At 40.0% G+C, this 13,230-nt stretch overlaps 1 protein-coding gene across 1 annotated transcript; it reads right to left on the bottom strand.

Annotated features, from left to right (window-relative positions):
• Positions 1–1,077: 1,077 nt before the first annotated feature.
• On the bottom strand, positions 1,078–7,317 carry LOC135463141 (uncharacterized). Its single transcript, XM_064740458.1, has 3 exons — positions 6,912–7,317; positions 4,088–4,849; positions 1,078–1,493 (listed from the first exon to the last, which is right to left on the bottom strand). The coding sequence occupies exons 1-3, from the start codon at positions 7,294–7,296 to the stop codon at positions 1,378–1,380; spliced, it is 1,263 nt and encodes a 420-aa protein (XP_064596528.1). The 5' UTR covers positions 7,297–7,317; the 3' UTR covers positions 1,078–1,377.
• Between the last annotated feature and the right edge of the window lie 5,913 nt (positions 7,318–13,230).

The following is a 13,230-nucleotide window of genomic DNA, read 5'->3' as shown; positions in this document are numbered from 1 at the left end:
TGTACCTGAGCTGCGCTAGCACGCTAAAATTCGGCCACGGAAGCCTCTGCCAAGTTTATATCACAAGAAATCCAGTGTCCGAGGACTAGACCGCGGGAAAGGCGACGTCTGACTGCAAATTTTACGCAGGTTGAAAGCTTACCAAGCCATGTGTTTTAAGAACAGTGGCATTACATTCACAATCATGAACAACGAAAGTAAGGCGAGCATATTTTGATTTTTTTTCAACTGTAACATGTACGGAGATTCTCTTTTGCACCGTGAGTCTGCAGAGTCTTCTATAGAGTCTGTAGAAGACATAACACCAGACCAGGAATATTCGCCATTAATTTTCCTTATTGTTCGTGATGTTTTGGCGACGATAAGCGTGACTGCGTGAAACAGAGAGTTCCCGCATAACCAGATTGGTTCCATGCTACACTCCTTTCTACACTGTCACGCAATGCGTGAGATCTGCGTGTACCTATTTGGTTTAAGGTCAGGCTGTTATAGGTGGGTTACTTCCAAACTTAATGGTCAGCGGTGTGCTTATGTTGCCATGTCGTCTTGCATGAAACTCAAATCACCAATGAAATTAGCTGCTTAACTACTCTTATTAGAAGCTACCTATCCGGCTGTGCGTGCCCAGGTCTGTCAGAAACCTGCGGATGGTTGTGAGTTTTACCCAGATTCTGCTCCATTTCCTCCCATCATACTGCTGGCCGCCATCGTATAAGTGAAAATGTTCGTGAGTACGGCGTAAAACTCCAATCCAATCAATTAATAAATACTCGTACTAGGATCAAAGTTATAACATTTATTTTAAACATACAGACAATACTTTCACAGAAGAATTTTCCCCATCATCAGAATGGCAACTGAATACACGTATTCATCATCAAGCCCAGAGACGTATTCATCATCAAGCCCATAGACGTATTCATCATCAAGCCCATAGATGTATTCATCATCAAACCCATAGACGTATTCATCATCAAGCCCATAGACGTATTCATCATTAAGCCCATAGACGCATTCATCATCAAGCCCATAGACGTATTCATCATCAAACCCATAGACGTATTCATCATCAAGCCCATAGACGTATTCATCATCAAGCTCACCTAGGCAACACGGGAAATATTACCTCCACTCGATACAATAGTGTCCGAAGGAACAGGATCAAACACTAGCGCTCGCTAGACATAAAGCCACATACAGGTACAATGGTTAGATTCACATAATAACACACAATAAGTAAAAATGTATGCATCTGCAAGGTAGCTGTCATGACGTCATCCGGTCACACATTCAAAGAGCATAGTTACAGTCAGGTATGTAGCCAGGTGCGTTAATCAGCATATTAGCCAGACTGTCCTCGCCGCAGCATCAGTGTGGTCACCACTTCGGTGGAATGTTGGGGTAGATCTTGTTGTCACCCGCAGCGATGTCCGTGTAAGGCGGAGGTGCGGTCGGGAATGAGGTTCTGTGGGGGTCTGGTAAACCATGGATCACTGTGAGAAGAATGAAAAAGATAAACTAACTGACTAATTTGTATGTACTGTTGTCCTCAATGGAGTGCAACTTATATAACAGAGTGGAGGGGACCCATTTCAACATAAACTAAAGGACCTGGTATGGTAAGGCGGGAAATCGGCCCCACTGCAAAAAACTGTGCACCTGAAGAAGCGAAACGGACTATAGTTGTGAGTGACACACCCGCAAGGCTACTTTTTTTCAGGTCTGTTTTATTTCTTCTTTTCCTGTTTTTTGGCCAGCGTGCGACTTATAAAGTGCATGCACTGAGGCGATATATAAGTCGTAAAATGAGCTACTCCAAACACACTGAAATATCTTCTTTTTTTTGCATTATACACTGCAGCGTGGGGAAAATCAATGCACAAGAAACAGTGACCAATACAACTTTCGGTAAAAATTCTTTAGCACGCAGTTAAGCAATCAATTAAATAAACATATAACAAATGTAACTTTCAGCCTTATACTTCCGTTCCGCAAGAAAGAATGTTTTTTCTGATTAATGTTGATCTTCAGATTGTAAATTAAAAGTGCCTCCTTTCAACGAAAAATTGGCGTTTTTGACCGGGAGTATATCTTTGGCGGGTTGTTACTAAGCAACCGTTTCCATTATGACCACATAACTTTTATGGATGCTTCGATAAAGTTTTATTGTTCTAAGTTGAAAGTTTACCGAATTGTTCTGGGATTCTGAAATTTGCACTTTCATCGTACCTCTCTGGGACGATTCTCAACCTAACAGTACCAGGTTCTTTACAGGCAGAGTGTTACTTTAACCTGCAGGAGATCTTTAGCGTGCTAACAGAATAACCATGGCATCACTTATGAAAATTGAGTATTATAAGAAAGCTTGATCTGTCAAATTCAAAGCAATTTCAGAAAACGGCATTGTAATTTACAAGGAGTGCTTGGCAGAAAGCTGTTTATATGCACTGTTTGATGACGCCTAAACTCATTTATTTAAATTCCTTTTTGTAACCGTGCACCGTCACAACGACTCAGTCTGGATCTTCACCCTACGATGGAGAAGGTTCACATTATCGCTGTATGGGTCCACACAACACTTTAAGTAACCCAATTCCTACTTCTAGGCTGGGCTCTCCTTATTTATCAGAATATCAAAGCACAAGACCGACTATAACTGAGTTAAAGCTTTGCAAATTGCTTTGAGACCTCCGTAAATCACGTCCCTTCTAAAAGGGGAAAAAAACAGTGCCGAAACAGTTACGAAAAGGAGAACATTTGTTTCCACAGCTTTTGTGGAAGTGACCTCAGGTCAGTCCGGTGTCAATGTACTATATCGCACCAGGGAGTCACTGGAATGCTAAATCTATAAAGTGAGCAAGAAGTCATTAGGTGTGCTTGTACATCTATGCTGTGTTTGCTTGTGCCTGGGCCAGTCCATGCCGGCAAAGTGCTGCCGCCATGAAGTATCATGCTGAAGACACAAGGCATGGCATCCCAAACGAGTCATGTTATGTTAATACCCGTGTAACCAATCCTGATAAGTGCCATTTACAAAGACTTAGGCATGGCCCTTCTCGACATAAAAACGTGTAGGGCTGCACAGTTGCCCAAATATGATTCAAGGGGACTCGACTTCATTTTGTGCAAACCTTAAATTTTGAGAGTAACGCAAACTCCAAAATGACCATAAGTCGTATAAAATAGTAACTAAACTGTATACTGACATGAGAAAGCTAAGCTACTGTGTACTGTTATGTATTGTGTACTGTTATGTATTGTGTACTTTTATGTCTGTGTACTGTTATGTACTGTGTACTGTTATGTATTGTACTGTTATGTATTGTGTACTGTTATGTACTGTGTACTGTTATGTATTGTGTACTGTTATGTATTGTGTACTGCTATGTATTGTGTACTGCTGTGTATTGTGTACTGCTATGTATTGTGTACTGTTATGTATTGTGTACTGCTATGTATTGTGTACTGTTATGTGTTGTTTACTGTTATGTATTGTGTACTGTGTTGTTTACTGTTATGTATTGTGTACTGTTATGTATTGTGTACTGTTATGTATTGTGTACTTTTATGTCTGTGTACTGTTATGTATTGTGTACTGTTATGTATTGTGTACTGCTATGTATTGTGTACTGTTATGTATTGTGTACTGCTGTGTATTGTGTACTGTTATGTATTGTGTACTGCTATGTATTGTGTACTGTTATGTGTTGTTTACTGTTATGTATTGGGTACTGTGTTGTTTACTGTTATGTATTGTGTACTGTTATGTATTGTGTACTGTTATGTATTGTGTACTTTTATGTCTGTGTACTGTTATGTATTGTGTACTGTTATGTACTGTGTACTGTTATGTATTGTGTACTGTTATGTATTGTGTACTGTTATGTACTGTGTACTGTTATGTATTGTGTACTGTTATGTATGCAGTAGTCAACGCACTGGTTTGACGCTGTATCAGGCAGAATGCAGAACTCATGAATGATTCGGGCTTAACGATATATTGTCAGTGTTTATGCCACTAACTGGGTTAGTTCAGCGTGGAGGATAACTGGTTTAATGTCAGGTTATCAAGAGACTCATTACCTACCTGGGTTTAAACCCACTTGGTACTGAGGAGGACGTTCTTCATTGAATGAAGATGCGACAGCGCCCCCTAGTGGCCTTGGCAAGGAAAGCACCACGCTGTCTACGCTATTTTGCTGTGAAGATCCGACGTAGTTTCGCGTCTGGTAAGTAGGATCGAAAATCCGTTTGTTTTCCTCGGCGTTTTTCTCGTAGTCTCGTAGTAGGCATTGTAACCTGAAGGCATCTATAACCCAGCCGACTCCTAAGCCACCGCACGTGAACAGATATGCAAATCCCCATCCTGGTCTGTTCAGGTAAAAGTGGTGAGCGCCGAACAAGCCAATGGGAGTAACCCATAAGATGAAAAGATCATCTATGTACTTCTTTGAATTCTGCAGACAACAACCGTACTGGTTCGGAGGCCCTTGGTCTTCTAGGCGAGTTTTGTTTGCACGCTTCACCAAAATGGACATTCGAAACCAATCAAATACCAAACCCAGTCCGAAAAGGCCCACCGTGTTGGCGTAAAGGACACCCCACATCGGTCGATCCAGGTAAAAGTGGTGCGCCCCCAAGAGACCAAGGGGAGGAAGGCCTAGAGCATAAGAAACACATTTGCCCTTTTCGGTGATTGTTTCCGGCTCTCTCGCCTGTTTCCGGTTCGATTCTCGAACAAGACTGGGAATTCTGAACAGGTCGACGAGCCAGCCTATGCCAAAGATACCTACTGTGAGTAGGTAAACGATTGCCAACTTGTAGTTGCGTAGGTAAAAGTGGTGCATTCCTGCGGGAGAAAAGAGCACATTGAAGATGTGGCACGAGGTATGACTACAGAATTCCTGACTCTGTAAACTGTTAAAAAAATAAAACTAAACATGGAAAGCTGCATACCTTTGAAAATGTTTTTGTTCGGATTTTTTGTGGACACTTTCTATCATTTTCTTCCTGTAGATATGACAGAAGTTGATGAAGCATATTAATGTATTTTTTATTTATTTATTTATTTATTTAGTGTTGAGACGCCGCCTCAGTATATACCATATTTTTTTCGAAAACTATTAAGGACAGGAAAAATTTACGTCATAATATTCGCCATTTCTCAATTATAAAACTTAAAATATTCCTAGTTCCACCAATTACGTCAAGTGGTTCATTATCGCTATATAATAATCACCATAGCAACGTTTCATCTGTCCTGCACTGCAGAATGAGACTGGCACTCAGCGATCTTTGGGTAGAGATTTTTAAATACCGGTATAACATTATTGAAGATTCTTCTTGTCATTATTGTACTAATACATGTAAGGATTCTTTTCATTATTTGTTTTATTTGCCCTCAGCTTGCCACCCATAGGAAGCACGTGCTACATACCCTCACCCAAATTATTTCACCCCGTGTAAATTATTCTGTTTTTTTTCCAGAATGTTCACGATATATATCTAAAATACTTTTTTTGGCTCTAAAGGTCTAAATTACGAAGACAAAAAAACTCCTTTTTCAGTGCATACATAAATTTATCACAGATACAGAAAGGTTCTCCGACCTTTCGAATGGTAATGATAATGCTAAGGTCGTGAATAACTTACTCATTTCAATCAGTCTTGGTTGGTCTTTATAACTAGTAGCTAGTAAGCATTTATATTCTGATGCATACGTATTTATATGTTTATATGTACATACTTTCTTAACTACCATGTTGTAGATTAAGACTTTGATGATATCTCCGTTAGTAGCCGTTTGGTCGTGAGAAATATTCATTAAATAAATAAAGAATTGAATCAAGTTTTACGCCATATGCAAGAATCTCTCACTTACACGACCTTGGCCAGCATTATGGTGGGAGGAACCGGACAGAGCCCGGGGGAAACCAAGGACCTCCCGCAGGTTGCTGGCAGACTAGCCCAATAATAACCAGAGAAAAGACAGAAGCTTGGGGCTAGCTGTGACAAAAGCTTAACATTTGCAATAAAAGTCACTTTTGAGAAATTGCCACAAAAATAATTGTTCACATGAAAGAAAAAGTTATAAAATTTTAATGTATCCATACACCACTGAATACTTCCCACCATTCCGAAATTCTTTTAAGACATAATGTCTTCGTTTCTAGACAGCTATCTGAAAGTTGATGGATTTCTTAAGTTTCTTGAAAATGGCTGGAATCGTAATCAAAGTAGTTACATAATATTTAACAAACCCAGGTAAAAATGAACTCCAGATGGCGTCTTTCTTACCATGTTCATTGGTTTATAATAATTTGACAGTTATATGGTCCGTAAAACACAAAGTCAAAGAATGAAAATAAAGAAAATAAAGACATTAACGATATGTTCCAAAGAAAAATCAGTTTTAAGATTGCTTGCGTGGCTAAAACAATTTATTTATTTATTTATCTGATTGGTGTTTTACGCCGTACTCAAGAATATTTCACTTATACAACGACGGCCAGCATTATGGTGGGAGGAAACCGGGCAGAGCCCGGGGAAAACCCACGACCATCCGCAGGTTGCTGTGAGACCTTCCCGCGTACAGCCGGCTGGACTTGAACTCACAGCGACCGCATTGGTGAGAGACTCCTGGGAGACCGACTGAGCCACGGAGGCCCCTGGCTGAAACAAGGTTTGGCATTTACATAAGTTCATGAGGTATACATCAATACGCAGGAAAGAGAGGTAAGTTACGAATCCAGTTGACGAAAGACACAATGGCGTTCCTGTAACTCGTTAAAAGGACAACATCTACCTGTATATCAAAAACATTTATTAATTAAACTACAAGAATCCATTCAAGCATATCCTTCGGCGATAGCAGGTGCATATTGCTGCATCAGGGCTGAGACTTAACTTACCGAAAAGTCCGCATGGAAACCACAGGATGTATGTATCGGTGACGGAACGCTGTGACGTCACGGGGGATTCCCTTTCTCTCACCTTCCTGTTGTACTCGTGCACTAGACAAGGCGTACGGAATATGTCTACGACGTATCCTACGCCAAACAGCCCGAGGGTGAGGCAGTAGGCAACTCCCATCCACACCCTCCCCAGGTAGAAGTGGTGAAGCCCGACCATGCCAAAGACTGGCACAACGCTGAGGATATAGGAGTCCAAAAGAGACTTCTCCTTGTACACAAAGTGCGCATGCGTGATTCGGTGTTCCGGTCGACACTGAACGCCGGGGACTTCCGGACTGACGTCTGACGTGTCAGGCATCGGTGGTTTCTCCACAGACGCCATTGCGTTCTTGACAACAAGTCCAGGCCTGATCAAGATACGATAAAATACCAGTAAGAACACTCGTGCTAATTCTCAGGTAAGTGATTTCTAAGAGCAGAATAGAAAGTCGCCATTGTTACGCCAATGAGCCCTTCGCAAATCCATTATTAATTTAATTAATGTTTCAAGAAGGTAACCCTTTATTAGTTCTTAAATTCGTTTGCGTACAAAGAACATCTCGACTAAAATATATGTTTGGTTTGGTTATATATATATATTTTTATTGTTTTTCTCTGGCGGGGCCTCCGTGGCTCAGTCGGTTAACGCGCTAGCGCAGCATAATGACCCAGGAGCCTCTCACCAATGCGGTCGCTGTGAGTTCAAGTCCAGCTCATGCTGGCTTCCCCCCCCCCCCCCCCCCGGCCGTAAGTGGGAAGGTCTGTCAGTAACATGCGGATGGTCGTGGGTTTCCCCCGGACTCTGAAATATTCTTGAGTACGGCGTGAAACACCAATCAAATAAATAAATAAATTTTTCTCTGGCGGTCAGTTTTATGAATGGGCCAATGTGGAAGGCCCGGGGAAAACCAACGTCCCGTTCTAGCACCCAACGTAAGACATAAGTCAAAGGTTGAAAATGCTTAAAAGGTTAAACTCAGAGCAGGAAAGGACTTGAATTATGATGGGAACATTATTCTCCAGTAAAAAACATCAGTGTACAAATTTTAAACTTTCTAGAGCGAAATATTTTAATTGTAGTCATGTTTGAAATTTTATATTTCAAACGTTGGACTAAGAGGTACAATTAACAACAGAATTTTAGAAAAAGTGTCCAAGATTTCGGATTTTGTTTCTTACCTTTGTGACTTAGTTTGCAGAGTGTTTGTAAGTTGTAATTCTTAACGGGTGCTCATCCTTGTCTGGGCTCTCAATCCACCGGCCTTATGACTGCAGGTATCAGAAACTGCTGTTTATGTATTACGTGGTATCACGAGAAATTGTCCATCGCGCGTGATCTCCTCTCAGCAAACGAAAAGCCAATATTTTGAGAACGAAAGAGAAAAAAAAAGTTTTGTCTTTAAATGGCAAGGTACGAGTCAGGGATACCTAAATAGGCGTGGCCTCTTTTTGCAATCAGGTCACTCAGTGCTCTCGTGACTCTGACTAGTTCCATGAAAGACTTGACCTGCAGGGGAATCCGCTAGGAGGGTCTTAATGGTAATTCAAAACGGATAAATGCAAAGGAATCATGATTCTCCGAATATCATTCACATGTACTTAGTACAGCAATGAAATGGTTGCGATATGTTGTTCCATCCTACATTATAATTCACACTTCCTTAATTACCCTGTTGGGATTCAGTCATGTTTGACCGTAGGGAGCCTCATTATACTTCCGCAAACAAAGCAGTCTCACAGTAAATCCCACAGAAGAACAAACAATTTCTTGTCCTGTGACAGGGAAACATCGGGTCGTTTAATTTACTGTGTATAGGTCTGGTACTTAATTACCCTGCAGTAATTAATGTTGATCAGAGGTACCCATCTAGGCCTACCATGAATCTATCATGAGTAAGGCGTAAAATCCCAATCAAACAAATATATACATTAATTCATTAATCTATCTCACAACAACAGCGATGGTAGAATCTTACAGGTTAGAGCAGCATATATATTAGTTTCGCTAATACGTTTAAAGACATGTTAACATTATGAACACAATTACAGACATACAAAGACAAAAACAAACAAACAAAAAATAACAATAACGTATAACAGAAGAGAGGAACGGAGTACGCCGCGTGTGCTAACTTCTTGTTTGATTTGGTCATATTCTCTGTTATAAGTTGTAACTCATTGGGTTAATTTCCAGCTCAAAAATAATCTGTTAAATTTACAACGAAGTCTGGTGTCTGAGTGATGCTAGCATGTTTTAGCATATAATTCTGTTTAACTGTACCACATATGTACTGCAAAGCCAGCATACAGATTGTATCAGATTAGCAGGAAAACATGTTGAATATACCATAGTATTATGTTAGTATAACTGAACACATTTTAGCATCACTCAGACAACATACTCTCTGTTAAAATTAACGGAGTGGGTTTTTTTTTGTTTTTTTTTTTGTTTGTTTGTTTTTTTTTTTGTTTTGTTTACAAAAGCAGTAATATATGTTGAAGGCCTATAGCCTACTGCTAATTAGCCAATTTTTCAGGCCAAATATGCCATAGGTAACACGCAACCGTCGTCCATGTATGCTGACACTGGGTCCCTCGTCCGTTATGCTGCTGTAAGTCTGGACACTTACAGTGTTCAGTGAATCTTTGATGAGATCTTTGAGCAGGTGGGCATTTTGATTCATGCTAACAGTGGTGATAGTCCGTGTGTTCGTATTTTTAACAATTTAATAGGGTAGTATTTTGTGGCGACCTCAGCAATATTTCAATTACAAGGCTGTGATCTGAAAATTGGGCAGACAGTGGAGTAAGTAACAACACCTTTTTTATGAGATACCATCTTTAGACACAATGATCTTCACTATTACCGAATAGGGAAAGCTAAACGCAACCGAAAAGTTGGATGTTCACAAGCATTAATCAAAAGTATAACATGTACACGTTCTCTAAGTATTGTTTGTTGGCGTTCAAAAATAAGCGTTTAGATTAAATTTGATTTGCTGACATCTCAAACCTGACATTGTGTAATCCGCTCCCTATGCGTGAGAACTAGTCTGACAGTTTTATTATAACCTCATGCCTGAGTCATATCGATTTATAACCTTATCGGAGTAGGTTAATATTTTCCTAACTGTATTTTATCTCCCCCAACGTTGCAAACAAAGTAAAATGGTGCAGATAACCAATACTCGCATCACCTTGAGTAAACGTTATCAAATATTTGCCTTCTTGTAGCGAAATCTGACGTAAACGATCAACCGTAAACGATTGACTGATTGACATTGGTAGTTTCAGAAGTCTGATTGTGTAGGCAGCCATTGTCATTATATTTCTTTATTTATTTGACTGATGTTTTACGCCGCACTCAAGAATATCCCATTACCGTTATAAGCGAATAAAGCAGGTGTGCTCTTCTCTGCAGACCATATATTATTTGCTTTGTTTGTATATATGATCCTGTACTTTACTTCATGGCCATAGTGGGCGTGCTGCAACATGGGAGTATTTAAGTTCAAAATTAACTACAGTTTTTGGATCACCGTTGGTATGTTGTTGTTTGTGATGTTGGTGTGGGTCCAGTCTCCCCTCTTGGGACTGAAATAAAATCACAACCATGTGGGCGTCAACGAAACTTCTCTATATTTCAAGTTATTCTGTAAATAAAATTGCCAAAAAAAAAAAAAAAAAAAAAAAAAAAAAAACCATAGAAATGACATTAAAATCTCCCCAAGGACACAGTAAGCCCTCAACTGCTTGTAGAATTCTGGTCTTGTTCTTCTATGGTGCAAGCAAGCTGAATTACATGGTGCTTAACACAAAGTGGGGCTGCCGCTGTTGCAAGGAAACTGTCTGAAGTTATAACTGTAGAGTTTTCGTGAGCTTACGATCGCTTCGCCTGCAGAGTTTTAGATTTTGCTGCCAAGCTTATCTTGCACATTTTTTACTTGATTTGGCCTGTACACACATCCACTAGTCAATTTTGTTCGCAGAGGAAAACAGCAGGCCGCTCAACAAAGGGTTCTTATGTTCGGGTGAATGAAAAACAAGGGGCACAATCCTTGCCAAGAAGAACTTGTACATGCAGTGCATTGTTCGGTGTCTGGTTATCTCCCCCTACGTCACGTTCTAAAGGTTATACGTGCGGATTGAGTTTCCTTCCTGTTTATGCCGTTTGTCAACTTACCCCCCCCCCCCCCCCCACCCAACCAAATCTACATCCACTAACATCGCGCGGGTACATTATAAAACAACCACATGGCGCTTACAATGATAATAACATGTAACGTCCGTGTGACAGTATCATCCAATCCCTCTTCACTTTGGGGGTAAATCTTGGATCCAATTGCACGAAGTGTAGCTTAAAATAATCTAAATGCAATCAGATGTTCAGCTATCATGATGTCACATTATCAGTTAATTTTTCACTTTCAACAAATGTAAAAATAAGGAAAAATAAGAATTGTGGACAAACTTGGAAGCAACTGTATACAGATAATATGAACATGACCAATGCCTTGAATCCCTTCAACTCACAGCAGGTTTTTCACCTCTGTTTTATCACCCAGTGTTCGACACCAGCAATAATGCCCACTGCGAAAACGCGGAGAATGTATATATGTGTTTATTATAGACTTTTGGGTTATTGTAAAACTATCATACTAGTTCTTACAGATCCGAAGCGGACTACACAATGTCAGGTACTGACGTCAACAAGTAAATTTAGTCTGAACGCTTATTTTTGGATACTAAAAAAACAAAACGAAAGTGTGTAAATTTTAAACATTCCCGGCTGTAAAACACACAACCAACTGAACTTTTGAGTTCAAAATCCTTCAGTGGAATTAACCCTAGTATGCTTGGATTGTTGATGATTGGACGCACACCTGATGTCTTCAAAGTGAGTAACACCTGTTTTCGAAATATTTTAAAGTTGCTTTTCACGGTGTCTACTTATATTCTTTCTCTAGAAAGTACATATTCCCTCACAAAAATCACGCTTTAAACAACTGATGCTGCTGTTCTCTGAAAACATTTGTTCATTAACATACAAAACAATCAAGGGTTTATCGAACTTTGCCTATGCTTTTAAAAAAGGTTACCCGCAAGGACCTTTCATTAAGACGAATAAATTAAATGCAAAGTAGCTAAAACTATAAAGCCTTTAAAAAATCACTGATGTATGTATGCATGTAATCGTTGATATGTCCTGATGAGTTCGTTTTGACCCTTAAGTTAATGATACAAAATTTACATTCGGAAAGAACACTAATTTTCCCATTCACCCCTCACGGTTGAGTGGCATTTTTGGTGGGCAAATCGACCAGTGACATGTCAGAGGAAAAGTGTCTGTCTTAATGTACGCACCGCAGACTTAGGTCACACGATTGCACAACAGGGGATTTCTGATACCCACCACGATAGCATAGTTGGTAGAGCGTCCGCTTCGCGAGCGGTAGATCCAGGGTTAATCCTTGGCCGGGTCCCACGTATTGGTGGAAGACAAGTGGTCTTCGCGGAATGTAAGACTTCGCACACAGCCACACTACCAATGACAACTGGAGAATCTACGAATTCCTCGTCCACAGCCGTTTTGATCCCGCACATCGTGTTTTTTAGTTACCAAAAGGCAAGCTCATTTCACCAATCGGCCAATAAATTGGAGTAGGAATCGAACTCGTGACACCTTATCCGTTTGGTGACTCATACCACAAAGCACGTACACCACTCATAAACAGAGCACATATGTTAAGTGTCCTGTATGAACTTGAAATAAACCTGTCGTCACAATATTGTTGAAGAATGATTTCTGATTGTACGAGGACTGGATTATCTGAAAGTACGCACTACTAAAACATGAAATACAACACAGAGACATATTTAATCTTCATCTTCATGTAATTCACTCAGGGAAGGAGAGAACTTATCACTTTTTTATCATATCTTTGCATATATTAAGGCCTTATTGTACAGGTCATATAATGTAGATCATTCGGCTAGACCATCCCATGATGTCACAGACTGTAAGACTTATTTATTTATTTTATTTATCGGTGTTTTACGCCATACTCAAGAATGTTTCACTTATATGACGGCTGCAGACTGTAAGACAGCTCTGGCTAGTTCGCTTGCTGCGTCAATACACGAGGTTTGCCAGGAATCACTAATAAATGGACTTTAACCTACCATGCTCGGGAGTCGACATATTTCCTACAAACCTGTTTGTTGAAATCATATATTTTAAAGAACTGCGTTAAATCCAAGGTAAATAGATGAATAT

This window comes from Liolophura sinensis, chromosome 2, assembly GCF_032854445.1.
Source record: "Liolophura sinensis isolate JHLJ2023 chromosome 2, CUHK_Ljap_v2, whole genome shotgun sequence".
NCBI classification, from domain to species: Eukaryota; Metazoa; Mollusca; class Polyplacophora; order Chitonida; family Chitonidae; genus Liolophura; species Liolophura sinensis.
This window is presented reverse-complemented; position numbering and strand designations above follow the sequence as displayed.

Bases quoted from the DNA above. Each gene is read 5' to 3' on its own strand.
- LOC135463141 (XM_064740458.1), bottom strand. From the start codon at position 7,296: ATGGCGTCTGTGGAGAAACCACCGATGCCTGACACGTCAGACGTCAGT. The intron at 4,850-6,911 runs GTAAGTTAAGTC...TTTCTCCCGCAG, and splicing joins GTTTCCATGCGGACTTTTCG to GAATGCACCACTTTTACCTA. The intron at 1,494-4,087 runs GTAGGTAATGAG...TTCTTCTCACAG, and splicing joins CCAAGTGGGTTTAAACCCAG to TGATCCATGGTTTACCAGAC.